The following is a 21531-nucleotide window of genomic DNA, read 5'->3' on the forward strand; positions in this document are numbered from 1 at the left end:
TGCTTGTCTTCATTTTTATTGCCACCATCATCATTACATTTTACCTCTACAGATAGTATTTTCACTAACCTCAGTGTCCCTTGCAAGATGGCACATTCAGTCCCTCAGACATTTTAGGAGTTCAATAAATGATTGTTGAATGAAATGAAGTAATATGCATGCATAATTATTTCACCCTGACAAAAGAGGACTAATTTTGGCATTAAGTAGGTAAGTTTTTTCAAAATTGGATATATGATTCTCACAAAAATAAAATTTACCTTAAATTGAAAGGTAATTTTTATATACTTATTGCTCTAAAAATAAACCTGTGTTTAACTAAACTTACTGGGATTTATTTGTGGATTAAGTCCTTTTTTCTGAATATATATAATTGATGTGAATTTGAAAAGCATGACTGTATTGCACAGAATCAGTAGCTCTACTTCACAGTTACTCTTTATATCTAGTAAAGACATTTCCAGTATGCCAGATTTGGGATACCAATTTAATATGCCATATTTACATATCTGGTCAAACAACTTAGTCCATATTTTTCATTGCAAAGTAGAGTATATTTTGTAGAGTAAAATCTGTGATACAGGTTTTTATTTTACCTGTTTTAATATATCTGCATTTAAAAATGGAAAAATGTTTATTGCCTAAGTAGTTCAGATTTTATCATTTATGAATAGCTTTCTTATAACTAAATCCATTAGAAGTATGTTACAAAATAAACTATAAAAATTGTTAAAATGTATACCCCAAGCCAAGGATCTCCAAAGTTTTGACCAACTTCCTACTGCTAGGAAACATGCAAGAAGACACTAAGTAGAATCAATCTGGGATTATTACTATAAAGTTTTTGCCTAAAGTCTTAATTCAGTCTCACTGATTAATTAAGAGTAACGCACTTCAGACTGGGAAGAATCTTTCTGCTTGGCAATAGGCAAGCCTAACATCTTCTTTTCTAAAAGCAGACTGACTGGCCTCCTTGACTCCTTTACTCCAAGTTCACGTCCTTATATCTTCTCTAGGTACTACCATTTGAATAGCAAGAAAAAGGAAGGGGAAAAAAGAGTATGTTCCTAATGCTTGATCTAATCTGCTTGTTCTGATTCTTGTTTGGTCATTGTGTCAAGGAGGAAGCAGTCTCAGGCCTGTCAGCAGCACAGGCTCTCAAAGCCCCCCAGAGAAAATCCAAAGAGGCTAGTATTTTTAAGAGACTAAATCTAAGGAGATAACTTGCTGTATTAGCTCAAATATTTTTCATCGTACCAAAACTTGTACCTCCTGATACCTACCTAGACCAGTAAATATTATTGCCTACGGTTCTTTAGAGTGGGAGAAGAGAAGGCAACTTGTAGGACTTCTGTACTCTATCTACCCCACTACCCCAAACTTTTGGTTGGACTATGCCACTAATGTGTCAATCTGTTTGCAGAAATCACTGCACAGTCAGATGCTAGTGAAATTCGACAGGACTGGAAACCTACATTCCTTAGTAATGAAGAGTTTACGCAATTAATGTTAGAGGTATGTCCGTATTTAATTTTTGAAGTTTATTTTCCTTAAAAAAGAAATCACAGGGGTTACTAATTTTAGTACAGTTTTAACGATATTAATTTAATATTTAAAAACCATAATTCAATGTAAATCAGTAAGCTATCTCTTCAGTTAAAATTAGTAGATGTAAATATTATAAGGAAATAGTACTATGTGGTAAAATAATGCCAAATTTTCATATTTTCATTATTATCTGAATTTTTGAGAGGCTTAATAAAAGTTCAGAAATCAAATAATAGTTCCAATTTTGTTAAATTTTTTCTCTAAAAAGTAATAATTTGTTTTCAAAGATGACAATCTAGCTTCATGCAAGAAAAGCATGTTCTTAACAAGAGATACCTAATTATCTCTTTAGATATAAATATGTTTATGAAAGGGTACACACAAGCTGATGTTTTCAACAAAAAAAAGGAAATAAACTCATTTAATTACTCTTTAATTTTTAATTTATGGTATTTTTCAGTGTAATCATTTAATAAGATCTGTGTTAGTTATAAACTACCCTGCTTTATTGGTATGAAAAATTTCTTATAAAGTTATAAATTGTTGTAATATCTATACGTACTTACTAATAACCTTAATGAAGGTAAATTACCTGTTTACTAATAAGCTAAGTAGAAAGCATTGTCTTCAGATTTTTCTTTACGATGAACAGATTTTTAATTTATTTTTTAATGGAGATACTGAGGATTGAACCCAGGACCTCATGCAAACTAAGCATGAGCTCTACCACTGAGCTTATTTCCCTCCTGCTATGAACAGATTTTTTTAAATTAATTGCCGAGACACATGTAGTGCATACATAGATAAATATCAAAGACAAATAAAATATTCTAGAGATTATAACATTACATATAATATGCAACAGAAAATTTAAACATTAAAATTTTGAAAATATAAATTAGTTGTCTCATGATTTCCTCACAGCTTTTAAAATTACATTTCTGAAAAATATTACATTTAAAAATTTTTAACATGTCAAGCATATTTTTTATTTTTAGTGTATGTTTACACCTATTAAGTAAATATATGTTTTAATGTTAATATGCCAAAATTGAAGGATATGTATAAATGTGTGTATATATTGTAACCTGGGTCCAGCTAACCTAGTTGTGTTACTGTTGGCTAGTTATGTTGATCAGATTACAGATGGGCAGTCTGAATACCCTTCTCAGCAGAATTTCAGATGTAGGCTATATCTTGGAATGTTAGAGCTGCTAGTAGAAGAGTTGAGATCATTCAGGTCAACTTCTTCCTTTTACCAGTGAGGCCTGAAGAGGATGCAGCTTGTTCAAGGTCAGATGGCTAATTAATCGAAGAACTGAGACTAAGATCTTAAAATTCACTTACACCTTGTATGTTGGCTATCTCTCTCCATTCTTCCATTGCCACCTATCCCACTCCCTCTTATCTCTGTTACCTAAGGAATATTCCTTGCTACCCTTGATAGTAGGCGGTAGAGGGGTGTGGGAGGGTGTGGTTTGCCTGACTAAACCTCTATGCAAAGTCTCTCTGTGAGAAGTCACCTAGTAAGGAGTTCTTTCCCCTTAGCAGCTGGCAGCTCTCTTCAGTACTCTACAAGGAAAGGGTCAGTGCCTTATCTGCCTCATCAGAAGGAGGTACTGTCCCTTTCCCTAGAACTTTCATCCAGTCTTCCCAGATTAAACACTCAGTAAGTAAACTATGAAGGTTTACACAGGCCTTTTGTTGAGGGTCAAGTAGATATCAAATAGGAAGATGAATTTTAATGAATGAACCCTTTCCTTTCTATCACACAGTGTAGGCAAGGGGTAAGGTTCACAGTCTTCAGTCTCTGGATGAATATGTCCTTCTCTGTCTTGCTCTTCCTTCCACATCTGTCTGATCTTCCTCCTCAAGGCCCCTTCAGTTTTTGGTATACCTACCTACCTTATTGGGAAATTAAATACTTCCATTCAAAAGAAGTCTGATTCTTTCTTGTGTTAACACTTGGCCAGATGCTTGTGGAGGCTTTTCTTTACTGAATCTTTGCCTGCTTTTAAAGAGGAAGGGGCAGGCTCTAGTTCTAGGAATGGGATTAAGTCATTAAGAGTTCTGATTTTAGTTTATTCTCTTTACAGAAGAGAGCTGCATCCCAGTTCTAGGGAATATCCTAAGAGCAAATAGAGATCATCATTGAAAATAATAATTTGTTTTCAAAGATAACACTGTCTAGCTTCACTCGAGAAAAGCATGTTCTTGATGACATTTTGACCCTTTTCGTTATGAAATAATACCAGCATTTATTGTACCAAAGAGTTTTTGTAAAAATTTAATGAATTTGCTTAAATTACAAGTTTCACCCTTTCCCCTTACATTAGCCAGGAATGAGTTTGTCTGAGCCATTCTAGAAGATAGACATCTACACAAAATAAGTTCTTTCTAATATCCAAATTTCTTCCTCAATAGAAGGGGTGGGGGGGATGTCTTTTTCCATACATTCAACGATTGCTTAGAATTAGAGGGAGGTTGCTTAAAACATCAGATTCATAAATTACATGCAAGTATTTTTATTTGCCATGTGCCAAACATATGCTAGGTGCTACAGATACAGTGTTTATGTAGTTCTTACCCAGAGATTGCTATCATTTGAGAGAACCCTATACTTAAAACAAGAAATTCAAATTTAGTTTGATAAATACTTTGGTAGGAGAAGAGAACTCTTCTTATGGTTTATCTCTAATGCTGTATGTCTTCAACATCTTTTTCATTGAATCTTCTTTTCCTTCAGCCTGCAAATATATTTCAGTTACTATTTTAAAAAATGACTTCCCTTGATACTTAGTCCCCTTAAAATGAGACCTCTCATGAACTTTAGAAGGGAAGAGTGGTTTATAATAGCCTTCTGATCATCCACCCATCTCTAAACTCATTGTAGTGTGACTCACCTTCCTACTGATATCAGTGACTCTTGAAAGTCACCAAAATTCAGTTTTATTTTCTCATTCTTTATCTTAATTGATCTCCTTTTATACTGAACCATCGCTCTTCCTCCTCACTCACTTTGTCATTCTTTCCCCTATTGGCTTCGTTGACAGCAGTGCATTTTGTCTTCTCTGTCATTTTCTCTGGCACTTTTCCTCCTCCTCATCCCCTTAAGTAGATAATTCCCCAAGGATTTGTCTTTGGCATTCTCTCTCTTTTGCAGACCTCATTTCTTCAGCTGCCACTTTGGTACCTAGGATTCTTAAATGAAAAACTTTGTAATATGTATTAAGGTACAGGATTTCTTTAATATTAACTGTTCTTCCCCTGTGCTGATTTCTCTCCTGAACTCTAACATCACATTTCTTAATGATTGCCTAAATCCTTTCTTCTCTCTTCTTACTGCTGCGAATTTCATTTGAATTCTCATTAACTTTCCCAACTATTCTGAAAGCCACTTAGTATTTTCTTCTTAATTCTCTTTTCCTCTGAATCCACATTACACACTGCTTCCAGACTGTTCTTGAACAAAATCCTCATGTCTTACCCTGGTATTCAAGGCCTTTCACGATCTGACCTCAGTCTACTTTTTCAGTAGACTAAGGCTAATTTCCCTTTCACTTTATTCCACACATACCTCCCTGTGCTTCATTCACATACTTCTCTGTCAATATATCCAAAAAGTGATAATGTATTCTTTTGTGTGCCGAAGACTTATTATCAATAGCATGTGTGCTTTGGAAATACTAGCATCTTCAAATAAGGCCATCTTCATATAATAACTAATATGCTAAAAGTGGAAGAACATTAAGTCTATCTTCTAGAAACCAACAATTCAATAATGGCCATAGTTTTGTTTGTTTTTTCTTCTTTTTTTTTTCCCCAGCAGCATTTTAAAATGCACAAAAATAGGTACTAAGGTAGTAAAGGGGAAAAGCTAACATTTTGACAGTGCTCTGGAAATTTCCACAGTAAGCCCTTTGTCATTTATTTTAGGTTTTTATTTCTGTCCTGTGAAATACATTTTTCTTTTCATTTAACTGACCATTATGTTTAATTTCAGGCTCTTGATGGTTTTTTTTTAGCAATCATGACAGATGGAAGCATAATCTATGTGTCTGAGAGTGTAACTTCATTACTTGAACACTTACCAGTAAGTATAAAAATGCTGTAATCTCTTTCTTATTTAGTGCCTATTTTAAATATTCTAAAGCCCTTGAAAGTGGACAAGTTGAACATTAGTAGAGTGGGAATGAGACTATGTATTTGTTTTAGCATGTCTATGGTTTCCCAGGTCTGTCATGACTCTGATTTATAGTAACTAAATAAATACTCAACTGTCACTTTATCTCACCTCTCTTCTTCCTGCTCTCTTTATTCTAATGCTGAGTTTTCAGTATTTGCTGTTTAATCAGTAATTCCTGTGGTGAAGATGTAATCACTGAGAGTGTCTCGAGAATAACTAAATTTCTACTGAGATATTTGTTACAGCTAGAGTAAGTCATAAATGATTTTCTCAAAAGAATGACTTACGAAAACATACTGGAAATAGTAGGTACAGACCTTTTGTGCTCTGTGGCTTGAATTGATAATGTTTCAATGGACATATTCAATTTGTTATTAATATGACCAAAAGGGTAGAAAATTAGAGAAGAATTACACATATAATTTTGATTAGAATGGGGAATAACTGAATTATGTGTTTGCTGTTTACTTAACATGTATTTATCGAACATCTACTATGTGTCAGGTACTATGCCAGGTGCTCTGCTGCAGTTGACAGTTTATGAATTTGAAGTTTTTATTTAATATGTAATGTTCTTATCTAAAGTGGGGCTTGTGGTATAAATATTCTGAAATTACTTAAAAATTACTCTTAAAATGCCCATGTCCTTAAAATTTATAACAATACATAACAGAGTCAAATGTTCTATAAAGGTCTCTTTCGAGAGAGAATGACGAGCAGTATCTCCCTCCCTCTGATTACTCTGCTGCTTTGTACTTTATAAAGAAAATGGATTCTACACTTAAAAAGGCAGATTCTAAAAGGGTACTGCTTTGTTTCTGAAAGCCGGGCGGTAGTAATTTGCCAGTTTCTTTGGGTAACACAGAAAATAACTTGGCTTTACTGGTTCTCTAGGGACTCTACCAGTAAGCTCAAACAGTAGGTGATTTAGCCTAATATCTAAAAATTGGTTAAGCATAAACAGTGCAATTATAGCAATATGTAAGTAAACTATTATGGGCAGAGAAAAGGACAGACTGATAACTGAATTTGGGGCGCAGTTCTTTTTAAAAAATATTTACATAGTGAAAAAAGCCAGGGAAAAAAATTCTTTATAGGATTAAGATAAAATTGAATAGTAGAATCTAATAAATAAAACAAAAGAATGTATACAACAAAACAGAAACAAACTCACAGATACAAACTAGTGGTTACCAGTGAGGTGGGGGGGGTGGGATGAGGAGCAAGATAAGGGTATGGGATTAAGAGACACAAGCTATGTATAAAATAAATAAGCAACAAGAATATATTATACGGGAGAAGGGTATAGGTTAGTGGTAGACTATGTTCTTAGGATGCACGAGGTCCTGGGCTCACTCCCCATTATCGTCATTAAAATCAATCAATCAATAAATCTAATTACCTCCCCCAAAAAGAAAAAAATGCCTTAAAAAAAGAATATATTATACAGCACAGGGAAGTACAGCCATTATTTTGTAATAACTTCATGTGGTGTATAGTCTACTGAAAATATTAAATCACTATGTTGTGCACCTGAAACTAATATTGTGAATCAATTATACATCAACTTAAAAAATAAGATTAATTTAAATAAAGGTATAATTATATGCTTTTAAACCATAGATGATTGTATTGGCTTTTCTTTTCAGTTAAGTATTTATAGAAACTATACAATCTTTAATTAGTCATAATCAGAGCATAATTTGAAATGTGGTTACATTTTTTAAAAGCCTGCTTCTTGGATACTTTCCATGGATTTCATTCAGAATTAGGTGCTTTTTTTTTTAATCTTTTTTTTTTTTTTAAATTGAAGCATAGTCAATTTACAGTGCTGTGTCAATTTCTGGTGTACAGCACAATGCTTCAGTCATATGTGAATATACATATATTCGTTTTCATATTCTTTTTCACTGTAAGCTACTATAAGATATTGAATATAGTTCCCTGTGTTGTACAGTATAAACTTGTTTATCTATTTTATATATACCAGTTAGTATCTGCAAATCTCAAACTCCCAGTTTATCTCTTCCCACCCCCTTCTCCCCTGGTAACCATAAGTTTGTTTTCTATGTCTGTGAGTCTGTTTCTGTTTTGTAAGTAAGTTCGTTTGTCTTTTTTTTTTTTTTTTTAATGATTCCACATATGAGTGATACCATACGGTATTTTTCTTTCTCTTTCTGGTTTATTTTACTTAGAATGATATTCTCCAGGGCCATTCATGTTGCTGCAAATGGCATTATTTTATTATTTTTAACAGCTCATACAACTTAATAAGGAAGAAAAAACCCAATCCAAAAATGGACAGAAGAACTAAACAAGCAATTCTCCAATTAACACATACAAATGGCCAGTAGGCACATGAAAAAATGCTCAGTTATCACTAGTTATTAGAGAAATGCAAATCAAAACTACAATGAGGTATCACCTTACACCAGTCAGAATGGCCATCATTCAAAAATCCATAAACGATAAATGCTAGAGAGGGTGTGGAGAAAAAGGAACCCTCCTACACTATTGGTGGGAATGCAGTTTGGTGTAACCATTGTGGAACACATGGATATTCCTCAAAAGATTAAAAATAGATTTACCATATGATCCAGCAGTCCCACTCCTGGGCATATATCCAGAGGGAACCTTAATTCAGAAAGACACCTGCACCATAATGTTCATAGCAGCACTGTTTACAATAGCTAATACATGGAACCAACCTAAATGTCCATTGACAGATGACTGGATAAAGAAGTTGTGGTATATTTATACAATGGAATACTTCTCAGAATTAGGTGCTTTTCTTCTCTGTTCCCATATTACCTTATACATATTGGCATAATGACAGTGAATTGAAGTTTTCTGCTTATTTGGATAATTATGGTAGCTGTAAGCTTTCTAAGTACAGGCACTTTATCTCTGTAGCCCCATAGGCTGGCTGATTTCTCAGAGGCACTTGGTAATTATTTATTGAATACACGAAAGTGAGTAGACTATTGGATGTAGTTGTTTTAAAAATTCCTTCCAAATGGCACACTGGTGTTAGATCTTTAGTGAGGGAATGTTTAATAACATTTTCAAATAGGCATGTCTGCAGCAGATCTAGTTCGGATCCAAGTGTTTGATCAGTAACATTCTTCCTCAGTGAAAACCCTCTTCACCTTCCCATTCCCTCCTGGATTTTTAAAAAGACCCTTTTATTTTAAAACTATTTTTAGACTTACAGCAAAAGTCAAGAAGATAATATAGAGAGTTCCCATATGTCCCATAGCCTATTTCCTCTGTTGGTAACATCTTCTGAATCTTTTTAATTGTTTATGTCATCCAAAGCGTGTGGACTGGCAGGTGAATTTTGGGGCAGTGGAGATTACTGCTGATCCAACAGACTCACTTCATTCCACACTGAGTTAATAGTGTCCTTTATTAAAACAGTTCTTTACTGCTCTCCAGTTACTGTGGATACTTTCCTTCAGATCACTGATATTGCTGTATTGTATGTCACTTGATGGTTTTGAATCACAAGTGTGTTTTGAGAAAATGAAACAGTACTTGTTTAGGATCAAACATAATAAGGAAAAAAGTACATGATTTTCTGTTTTGACTTGTTGTTAATAATTAAACTGTAACAGGTGCTAAATAAAAATTTTAAAACAATGGTGTTCCTTTCTTTGTCTTTTAACATATATACCTTTTTGTCTAAAATAGAATTTTGGCTCTTGCCCAAAAGGAAAAGAAACATTAGCAGATCCCTAAATATAGACCTTAATGTTTATAATTCAGTTCTGTGGAGAAATTAAAACTTGCCATCTTAATCAGTGGTCAGTATGACTTAAATTTTTTTATTTTAATTTTTAAATCTGACTATAAAAGTACAAGGCTGATTCTACAAATCCTGTAAAATTTTTTTTTCTTAACTTTGTCACATCATACTTATGAAATTAATTAGGGTACATTTTAACCAATTTGTGGATGATAATCAGGAAAGGAAATCTATGGATTTTTTTTTTCCTGGTATGGCTTTCTGTGGCACAATTATAGTGTTGTACCACCTATGCCGGAGGGGATTTTAGACATCCTTAGCCCAACCCTGCTATTTTTATTGGAAGCATACATGAAAACCAGAGAAATTGAACTTATTGTGCAACAGCTTAGTGAAAGCGCCAGGACATTAAGTTGAGTCTCTTTACTGGGAACTTAAAATTTGTAAAATTTTTCAGTGTAAGATTGGTTTACTCACAGTTGTTTAAATGTATTCCTGAGGAGAGAGTATATTCAATTTGTACCGTGTAATATGGGGAGGAAGACTAACCTTGTTACAGCCTAACAGTCCAGAACTAAAGGTGCCACTGTTAAGATACTGGACGAGCCTTTCCTTTTCTACTCTCCTAACTTGACAATTTTGAAATAACAGATACAGGTGTGTTGTAAGAAAGTCAGTGCAGTCTTTGGTGTAAATGCAGTATGCAGAAATAATGATTGAGACTTTTTTTTTTTTTTGGTAAGTTATGAAATGATTATTTACAAATAAATCTTTTTAATAAGGAAATAAATATTTGAAATAAGCAAATAAAGCTTATTTGATAGGGCCAGAATCTTTGTTCCTTATGAACTGTACTTAAGGAACACAGTTGTTTGAAAACATGTTATGTTCAGCATATACTTGACTTTTTTTTTTTAGAGGAGCTTTCCGTCCCTTTTGAGCAACTACACTCTATAGCAGTTATTTAACTGTCCTTTGGCTTCCTGAGGGAAAAAATAGCGGTAATAGTTAATAATTTTTACTAACTGGTCCCATTGACCTAATGGAGAAAAAACAGCCTATTGATTTATATCATATGACAATCAGAATTTACATTCACAAAAATGAGGGAGATAGAAGAATCGAGATAGCTGCTGTTTTCTTTCCTTTGAATTGTGCTTGGGAACTGAGTGCATGGTTTGGCAACATCAAGTATGATCAGCTTCATTAAGAGATTTGAAACACAGTGGTTAATGGAGAGTTTCACACAATAGTTAATTTGTTGCCTGGTGACTCTGGTACTTGGGGTTATCAAGTGTCAGGGGAAGCAGAGTGGTGGGAAACCAGTGCTTGTGATCATGCCACTCTGTATACTGGCCAGTCATATTCTTTTCTCTATGACTATGAGACACCCTATAAATTTATATATGAAAATGCAAGGGTACTATAGGTCAAATCATTTACTGAAATAGTGTAAGAAATTGTCAGGAAGAATAAATAAGAGTAGGAAAGTATAACCATCTCAAAAATGAGTTTTAGTTCTCCAAATTGGTGTCTTACGTTTCTGTTTAGACTATTTTTTACATTAATATCAATGCCTATATTTTGATACTTTTTTAATAAAAGACAACTTTCTGGCCTTTGTTGTGCATGCCTTAATTTTTAGTTTATTCTTTCTGTTCTACAGGCTTTTAGACATTCAGAAAAATCTCTTATTAAAATGCAGATGTGTTTTTGATGTGGTTAACTCCTAAGGCTTTATCAAATAACTCCTTAGTCCAAAATCTTTTACTGTGCTAGTAACTGTTACACACAAAGTACAGTGTTAATGTGTCTTGATTTCAGGGATAGGAGATGAAGTTGTAAGAGAGAGGGCCCTTTTACTCACCTGTGAGGCAGTAGGACATAAAGATTAAAATTAAGTATTTTTGATGGGAAATGAATTATATGAATAATAAGTACTTAAAGGAACTTTATCCTTTTTACTGTGGATTATGCAGTTAAAGTGAATTTTTTTTGAAGAAAATAATTTGAACTGGGCTTTGAAAGATGGAAGGTACAAACGTGTGAGAGAGGGGAAGGATTTTCCACTTTGTAGGATGGGCCTTGAGGGCTAGAGAAAAGAAAGGAGGGAGAGTGTGAGTGTATGGCTTGTACAGAGAGTGGTAAACAACCCTTTCCCACCTTCTACAGTCCCCAGTGACTCTTTGTTATTTGAGGTTTTGTTGTTGTTTTGCTTTTAGCAATCTTTACAATGTTTAAGATACAAGCAGAATAAAAATGGAACTTCTTAATGGAACCCTTAGCCCTGTCTTCATGGCTCCTTTTCACTTCCCTTGCCCTCCCATACTTCAACAGTCTTGAAGATAACACTTCAGTATCACCAGAATTCCACAGAGCAGTCTGAAAATGTAGAGAAACCAAGTAGACTGGACTGGATTTGACAGGAAATGTGAAGTCACTGAAGTTTGGTTGTCAGTTTGTTCTTCAGGACAGACTCTTATCTTACTCACTTTTGATTCCACAGCAGTGGCACATTGTAAGCAACCTGAGGTTTGTCAAATAACTGTTGATTAAAGCCATATTTTAGCAAGGTTTATACTATTTAACATATTACTTGCCCTTTTTTGAGAGGGGGAGAATTACCTTAAAGCATAGCTTTTGACAGTGGGTTACAGAATAGATGGCTGGGAAAGATGAAATAAAAAAGAAAGGACACCAAAGTCAAGTCTCCTCTTCATGTAGCCTGTGCTAGTGCTGTGGTCCTTTGTGGTAGTGTACCACATTGTTAATATTGACATTAATCCTACCACCATAATTTACCAGAGGTTGGGATGTATGGTAAGGTTACGTAGTGTAGCCAAAGATTCTTCTAATCAACTTCCTCAATCCTGTTAACATTTTAAATGTTCAAATTTGATGGAACTGAACTTTATAAATAATTTATCAGCCTTTCAAGATCATACTGATCATGGATCTGATGACTGAAGTATCAAAGGTGCTGAGGTCATGTTAGCCTTCTTCCACCTTCTCACTCTTGAGTTTTGGGTTGTTTTCTATAACTTGACATTTGTCAGTTTTTACAAATAATTGAAAGTTAACCATATGCTCATCTAATGTTTTAAGAGTGATTATATACTTTTAAAATAAATGTCTCTTGAATCATTATAATTATTTAATTTTTAAAAATTTCTTTTTCAGTCTGATCTTGTGGATCAAAGTATATTTAATTTTATCCCAGAGGGGGAACATTCAGAGGTTTATAAAATACTCTCTACCCATCTACTGGAAAGTGATTCATTAACCCCTGAATATTTAAAATGTAAGTAGTAGCTGTTAAGCAGAGAGTTAAGTGTATTTGGCTGTGTTATCCTTTACTTTTGTAATTTTGTGACAAACACAAGCATGTTTAACCAAATTAACACTTAGCATCATTCCTTATACCCTATTTGATCTTTTAAAAATATTAATATATATAAAATGGAATTTTGACCATATTAAAAGTCTAAACTCTATTTCAGAATACATTGAAATCTCATCTTTTTAATTATAATATGCCATAAAACTATATTTTACAGAAAAATGAAACTTGGTAATATTAATTTTTATACAAAATCTTACTGTAATGAGAAAAAATTAAACATTCTCATTTTCACCATCACTAACCAATTGAATGCTGAAACTATGGGACAGAACTTCTGTATTTAAAAAAATTATTTAATAAGGGAAATTGTTTGCTTTATAAATTAAACAGAATTAAACAGTAATTTATTGGATGTATCTAATGTGCCAGGCAATTGTGCTATATCATGAAAGTGCCAAGAGTAGTGAAAAATAGTCCCTGCCTTCAAGAAGTACAAAATATTATGATATAATCTGACTTTTCCCCTAGATTTGTTAACTGAATTAATTTGATCAGAATACCTCATTTTCTTGAATAAATTATCCTGTGTAAAATCTGAAATTATTACAGCTCTACATTTGGTCATTAGTTAATAGATATCTTCTTTAACCACATTTCCATGATTTAAAATTTTTTACTTTTTTGTTAATATTGACATTAATCATTTTAAAGGTTCTTTGTATTTTGAACCCTTAAATTCTGTAGCATACTAACTGTTCAAGAATTGAGATACACATACATACACACACACATGCACACATATTTAAGTATATATGAATGTGTATCTTTGATCAGAATAGATAGCCTGTCAGAAGGAGTTGAGAAGAACTAGAGACCAAGAGAATCCATCTGAAGCCAGTTTATAATTGCTTAAAAATTAAGTTCAGATGACACTGACCAGAAGACCATGCTAGTCTCACCTAGGGGAAAGATTTGGGTTGGGTTTAATGATGTAGGGGCCAATTGTATGCCTGTAAGTAGTATTTGAACTCAAGATTTGAATGACATTGCTTGAGATAAATATATAGAGTAAGAAGAGAAGAATTAGAAAGGTGGAACCCTGGGACACGGCAAGAGATGGGCGGCAGAGAAGGAGTCTGCTTTAGAGACCTTCGCGAGGGTAGCACTGGCTGGAGAGCTGCCTCTGGCGGAAAGACAGGCCTTAGGCTTCTGTTCCCAGGATCAGAGGTGAGGATGGCAACAATACTTTTTGATAGAGAAAAGCCTTAGTTAAGTGACTAGCTGACCTCCTGCTTAAAGAAATGATATACAAAAAAAGTTATTTCCCAAGATAAAAAGGTGTTTCATGCCAAGGAGTAAACACGATTTAACACAGTGGGGAAATTGCTTGGGAAATTCAGGTTCTGTAAATGGGTCATTTGGCCCATAATGAAGGTGAGGTGGTACAATTGCATAATTTGTGTCTAGAGAAGGAAATAGGGCCCAATATTTTGCAGTAAACATTTTGGTTTTTATTTTTTACATAATGAGGAGCCAGTGAAGGGGATTTGGGTAATTTTGTGGTCTGAAAAGAAAATCTCTCAGGTGGCAAATTTTTAAAAATGACCAGACTGGAGATTAAAAGGATAGCAGTAGGAGAAAGAGTGGAGAGGAAAGCACATATATGAGTGTTGAGTAGATAAACTCAGTGAAGCTTGGTGTAGGGCACAGGTGTCCAAGCAGCTGGGGGTCATCAGCGCAGAAGGTTTTAGGAGAAGGTAGGTAGAGTTTGAACCTGTTGAGTTTGATGATAAAACCATTCCTGGTAATGACAGAAGAGTATGAGTTTGATGCTGTGAGTGAAGAGAGGTGTTATTGGTCCTTGACTGCTGAAATAGTAATGAAAGTAATGTTAATTTAAGAGTAATAGGCAAGGTTGAATACGAATGGCATGAGTGTGGAGACATAGAGAATACATTCTTGGAGATACTAGATGCAGGGTAGTTTGCATCTGTACTAAATTGACAGTACTGGATGCTCAGTTGGGAAAAAAATAACTCGTTAGAGCTTCCTTGGTGAAATAAATAGCAGGCACTGGTAACAGATTAGTTTGTGAGCTGGTGATAGGAAAGAAGAGACCAAATTGATATGGTTTCTAACTAAGGTGATAAGCACACATAGGACAAAGGGAAAGGACAGCTGGCTTAGGAAAGAAGAGGGATAAATTCACTCTTAAGTATTTTGAATTTAAGTTACTGATGGGACAATCTAGTCGAAATATCCTGAAATCATGTAGTGATACGAGGCTTGGTGTTATATAACATGTTAGAGATGTTAGAAGTGGGGAGACAGATTTAGGGGTAAATAAGTTTATCAATGCTGATAGATTTGTAAAGGATAATAGATGACTTTTTTGAATGCCTATGGTTTGAAGACTTAAGCAAAAGAGATAGAAATAGTCAATAAATAGGAAGGTAAGTTTCATACTATGATGTGTGAATTTTAAGAAGAGGTAGAAACAATGAGGAAACACCATTGAAGTTAACAACACAGATGTTACTGATTTTTAGAAGAGCAACTTCTACAGAGGTGTGAGGGTGAAAGCCACAGTGCATAAAGTTAAGGGAAATGAATGCCTGGAAATCAGAGCACATAATGAAAAAGGTAGATCTGTGTTACTAAAGAGAGTAGCATGAACAACCCTTTATATGTTTGAGTTGGAAAGACCTGAACAAATTTAAAAGTAGAAAGTAAGGACCCAAAGAAGAGTGAGTCTGGATGCTAAAGGAATGAAAAAAAGTGGTGTGACCCTGGTCCTAGAAAAAGGAGATAGACAAGACTTGTAGAGATAGAAGTATTAGCTTTAGAATAGGAAACAAACCTTTCTTTGAAATTACAGTGAAGAATGAGAAGGAAGGACAGGTAAAAATGGGGAAACATGGAGTTATTTATATCAGAAAATCTGTTTTCTTTATTACGGACAATGTCAGATCATCTCCCTAAAGGAACACTGCTTTTATGGACTAACTGTCATTGAGGACCTCTGTTGAAGAAAAAAATGATTATAAATTTATACAGCTGTTATAATCTTTATTTCATGTGGTATATCATTCATTGTGATAAATCACAAATATGTCATATTTTCCCTCTATTTCAGCAAAAAATCAGTTAGAATTTTGTTGTCATATGCTTCGAGGAACAATAGACCCCAAGGAGCCGTCTACTTATGAGTATGTGAAATTTATAGGAAATTTCAAATCTTTAAACAGTGGTGAGTTAAAATACTTCTATAACTGGGTATTCTTTTAAGCTTTTAAAGACATACATGTTTGAATGTCAGTAAAAACTAGATTTTACTGAAGTAACTGATGATACTTATTTGTCTATTGTTTTAGTATCCACTTCAGCACACAATGGTTTTGAAGGAACGATACAACGCACACATAGGCCTTCTTATGAAGATAGAGTTTGTTTTGTAGCTACTGTCAGATTAGCTACACCTCAGTTCATCAAGGTATGTTCCTAAATTTATTCCCAAAGGGGATTTCACTTTATATTATGGGAGCTATCTGTATGTAATTTTTTGTTTCCAGAATAACTGAAACTTCTTGCAGACATTGACGTAGTAATGGCCATGAGTCATTAAATATATATGATTATGATATTATTGCAGGAAATAATGAGTTATCAAGGCACTCATTAAATTATATAACTAATTTTAAAATTTATACCCTTTAGAGTTAATCACTGGTTATATACCACTTGTCCTGTTTTTATGCAGAATTTTAGGATGCTTTTTTTGTATAATTTACAACTACATTAAAGGGGAAAGGCCAAAAATCTAGGTAATTTTAAAGCTTGGCTATGAAATTTTCTTTTGAAATACACAAATGACTTTTTACTGCATTTGAATTTACCTTTTCAATTTTAAAATCCAGTTAATAATTTATTTCTGTATCATAGGACCAGGAAGCAGATGATTAGTAGGGACGTGGGAAAATGAACAACTTCAGTCACTGGAAAGTGGCTGGAAATAAGCCAGGATAAGATTTTAAATTAAGGGAGATACAATATTATGGACTAAGTACTGAACTAGCAGTGAGAAGATCTTAAACCAGTCTCACTCTGCTCGTTTTGATCTTAGGAAATGATGGCAGTGGCTAACATATTTATTGAGTGCTTACCACATGCTGTATACTTTACATGCATTATCTCAGGTAATTCTTAGAGATGCTAGTATGATCACCATTATACATATAAGGAAACTGAGGCTTAAGGAAGTTAAGTTCCTTGCCCAAAGTCACAACTATTAAGTAGTAGGACTAAGATTGACTGTAATTCTTTTTCTCTCAAAACCAGGCTCTTAATGACTACATTGTGCTACAAAAGGTCTTTCAAGGACATAGAGGCAGGTTGGAATACACTGTTGAGTATGGCTGAAGTCTAGGGTTACTGCATGTGGAGGGGAATAGGGATGGTATGAGATGAGGTTAGAAAAGTAAGCCAAGGCCAGAAATGAAATGTATTTCTTTCTTTGTTGTTTGTTTATCCTCGCTGAAGAGTTTAGATTTTATCCTAAGCGAATGAGGAACCATTAAGGTTTTTAAGCAGGGAAGTTATATAATTATATTTGAGTATTTGTAAAGTGATTGTGGCCAGACTAGAAGATGACTTGAAAGACAGGGAGACTTGTTCAGGAGACACTTTGGCAATAATGTGAGCCAGTGATGGCAACAGTTCAGAGTCTAAACTAAGAGCATGAAGATGAATGGGATGGAATAGATTTTTTTAAAAACTTAGAAGGTGAAATTGAAAGGATTTAGTCTATGGCCGTACCACCATGAACGTACCCGCTCTCATCTGAAAGGATTTAGTAGTGATCATTCAGATGGTGAAAGGTGAAAATGAGTGTGTCTGACTATCAGATGTCTAGACTAATGGCACAGCACAGGTATGCCTACACTGATGAGATGGAACATTGTATAACTGGGTATGATAGTAAGGCAGTTAGTTCATTTTAGGACACATGGAGTTTGTGATGTGCAGGAACATCCCGACAGCTAGAAATAGAGAACTGTGTCAGGAGAGACCTCTACATTCAGAATTTGGGTTATGAGCATGTGAGTGAATAGAGAAGTATGCAGAGTGAGAAGTACTCCCCTAGAAGCCTGCATGTATTTATTGCCACATTCCTTAGTACTAGAAAATAAAAATGTGTTAAAAACATGTTTAGGAAAAAGTTAGCTAATAATGACTTTAACAGCTAACAATATTTGGGATTCTTCTACTGACACAGAAAAACATTTCTAAATTTTAATTTTTAATTTACTTGTAGGAAATGTGCACTGTTGAAGAACCTAATGAAGAGTTTACATCTAGACATAGTTTAGAATGGAAGTTTCTATTTCTAGATCACAGGTAACTCCGTTTAAAAATTCTAAAAAAATTATACATTATAATTCTTGAAATTAATGGATTTCAAGGACAAACTTTTTCTAATCAAGATGTTCAGATTTATTGTCCATTTTTCAAAGTATAAGGGTTCCTCCCAAAGTTGATTCTTGGTTGAGTATTTTTCATTATGGAAAAAATCATAATATTGATTGTTTTATGTGTAATTTAGGGCACCACCTATAATAGGATATTTGCCATTTGAAGTTCTGGGAACATCAGGCTACGATTACTATCATGTAGATGACCTAGAAAATTTGGCAAAATGTCACGAGCACTGTAAGTAGATTTTAATATTTCTGGTGATAATAACTCTTTAATTGTATAAATAACTATCATGTTAATAGAAGGTGGTAAAATACAGACTTATCACCATTTTTGTATTTTTGAAATATCCTGGAGAATTTTACTTTATATATATAACCAATTCCAGTAGGAATCCTCAATCAAGTTTAAATTTCTTCCTGTTTTACATATTTCAGTCTATAGTAGTATGTCCATTTTTATAATACTGTATCTTTTACACTTTGTTTTGAGTTATATGAGCTCTAGTCTGGAATAAGAGATGTAGATTCCTTTGAAAACTGTGTATCAAAATATTAGAACAGTATTTCATAAATTTTGATTTTCAGGCATGTACAGCTGCCCAGGAGATAAGTACACATTTAAAGAATCTCTTTTAGAAAGCTTATAGTGCTTCATTAATGTTACCTGCTGTTACTATATTAGCGATAAGAATGGTGTCATCTCATTTTGCCCTGTTCTGAACAATTTATGTACATTGTCTACATTATTCATTGCCACAGTTGTAGAAAGTAGGTAATCATTATTATCTCCACAAGTAAACTGAGACACAGTAAGGTTAGCTAATTTACTTACAATCCTATATCTCATTGGTGGCAGAGATAGGACTAGAGTTTAGACCCACCTCTATACCACATGCTATTCAGAAGTTTGTTTTAATAATAGGTTTTACTTGCTTCTCTGATCCTCCTCCGCAAATCTTTCCCTCTTAGGTGTCCTCTAAAGCTTAATTACATATTTAATATACATTTATAATGCCTTAGGCTGGTCTCATAAACCTCTCTCTATGAAAATAAATCATATTATATAATATCAACTATATAGAACATTTTTAGAGTAAAGTCACTTCACAGAAGAAACATTGTTCACTCCAAGTGATGTGGGCACTAAGCTCCATGGTGTATTAAAAAGATCTGACATTTTTTTAAAACATTTTTTAATTGAGCTATAGTCATTCTACAATGTTCCGTCAAATTCCATTGTAGAGCACAATTTTTCAGTTATACATGAACATACATACATTCATTGTCACATTTTTTTCCACTGTGAGCTACCACAAGATCTTGTATATATTTCCCTGTCCTATACAGTATAATCTTGTTTATCTATTCTACATATGCCTATCAGTATCTACAAATTTTGAAATCCCAGTCTATTCCTTCCCACTCCCCTCCCCCAGGATCTGACACTTCTATTAACTAGCTGGGCAATTTTGGACTACTAGTTTCAAGTATTAGACCTTGGTTTCCTCATTAATGTAAGTGAGAGAATGATTCTTGACCAGCGTTTCCTAAGGTTTGTTCCACTGAATGCCAGTCTTTCAAAAATGGATTTCATGATCAAGGAAGGCTAAGTAAGAGTTCACAGAATTATATATGTAGATTTAAATGTGAATGATACCTTTGGCTAAAAAACAGATTCATAACTAATAATGTGAATCAAAAATATTTTTTTCTTTTCAGTAATGCAGTACGGGAAAGGCAAATCATGTTATTACAGGTTCCTGACCAAAGGACAACAGTGGATTTGGCTTCAGACTCACTATTATATCACTTACCATCAGTGGAATTCAAGGCCAGAGTTTATTGTTTGTACTCACACTGTAGTAAGGTAAGAATTCTTTTACAGAATTTCTGAATTATAGAAACATCCATAATGATTCTAGAAAGTAATTTTATGTATGACTTGTTAATTTGTTAATTCCCCCTCATTTTTGATACATATTTTCAATTTATTATTAAATTTACTTGTAAGTATTATATAGAAATATAAGTATATAGAGATTTATAATTCTTCACATAAATTTTATGACTTAGAGCAGTAGTTATAACTGTCTTTTATATATTAGTCAGTTATGTAAAAGGAGAACTGGAGGAGATAAAGTATACTTCCTATTTATTTATTCATTTCCCCATAATTTAAGTTCTGTGTAGTTACAGATCATTTGCAGTAGCACATAAACTTTTGACATACATAGGAAAACGGAGAAATTTTAATTAAGATAATATGCTGTAGCTATGTTTTATGTTTCTGTGGTACATAGAAAATGGCCTAGAATTCATGATGAACAAGACACATAACAAACACTGAATGGTTGCACCTCTGCAGTATTTTAAATGAATGATCAAACACTGAAATTCTTTTTTTCCCCCGTTTATAGTTACGCAGAAGTTAGGGCTGAAAGACGACGAGAACTTGGCATTGAAGAGTCTCTTCCAGAGACAGCTGCTGATAAAGTATGTATCTTACAGTTTTTTTTTAATTATTTTATTTCTTCACAATGAAAGACAAGACTCAATAATTTACGGGAAAATTATTTTTCAAATATTTCATTTCCTCACTTGTGACAGTGCTGTAATTATACTTTACTGTTTTTTATATTAAATTTAATTTTTTAAAACTTCATCTGCTTCTAAAAAAGATTTGAAAGGCCTGCTATTTAGTGCTAATTATATGAGAGACATATACGATCTCAGATTTAAATTAACAGTTATTACAATGTGCTAGTCTCTGCCTAGGTTTTTATATGAATTATGCAATGTCATTTATTCCTCAGACATCCTTATCTGGGTAGATAATATCTCTACTTTGAAAATATTAAAACAGAACATGAAGACTCATGGTTGGGAAGTTATAGTCAGATTTTGAACTTTGGTTTCTCTTATCATTATATTAGGTAGAAGTGTAGTGTATTAGTTACCTTTTGCTGTGTAACAAAACTTAATGATTAAATTAAATAACATGCATTTATTATCTCATAGTTTCTGTGAGCCAAGAATCCAGACACAGTTTAATTGGGCCCTCTGGTTCAAAACTGGTCATGAGGCTGCAATCCTGGTGTCAGTAGGGGCCACAGTCACCTCAGGGCTCAACTAGGGCTGAATCTGTTTCTTAGCTTACTCAATGGTTGTTGAAATGATTGGGTTTCTCACTGGCAGTTAGACTGAGGGCCTTGGTTCCTTGCTGGCTGAC

General features: G+C 33.8%; 1 protein-coding gene across 20 annotated transcripts in view; it reads left to right on the plus strand.

Moving 5' to 3' along the window:
• CLOCK (clock circadian regulator) overlaps window positions 1-21531 on the plus strand; it is a 114361-nt gene that overhangs the window by 64483 nt on the left and 28347 nt on the right. For 19 of the 20 annotated variants that reach the window (XM_074347500.1, XM_074347564.1, XM_074347599.1 and 16 more), the window contains 9 exons: window positions 1424-1515; window positions 5552-5641; window positions 12663-12783; window positions 15962-16075; window positions 16200-16318; window positions 18140-18222; window positions 18428-18534; window positions 20022-20169; window positions 20720-20795. In XM_074347500.1, the coding sequence (XP_074203601.1) occupies window positions 1424-1515; window positions 5552-5641; window positions 12663-12783; window positions 15962-16075; window positions 16200-16318; window positions 18140-18222; window positions 18428-18534; window positions 20022-20169; window positions 20720-20795 (950 nt within the window). Of the gene's footprint in view, window positions 1-1423; window positions 1516-5551; window positions 5642-12662; window positions 12784-15961; window positions 16076-16199; window positions 16319-18139; window positions 18223-18427; window positions 18535-20021; window positions 20170-20719; window positions 20796-21531 lie in introns of those variants that run through there. The other variant, XM_074347639.1, reaches the window with a different exon arrangement.

Source organism: Camelus bactrianus, chromosome 2 (genome assembly GCF_048773025.1).
Source record: "Camelus bactrianus isolate YW-2024 breed Bactrian camel chromosome 2, ASM4877302v1, whole genome shotgun sequence".
In the NCBI taxonomy this organism is placed as follows: domain Eukaryota; kingdom Metazoa; phylum Chordata; class Mammalia; order Artiodactyla; family Camelidae; genus Camelus; species Camelus bactrianus.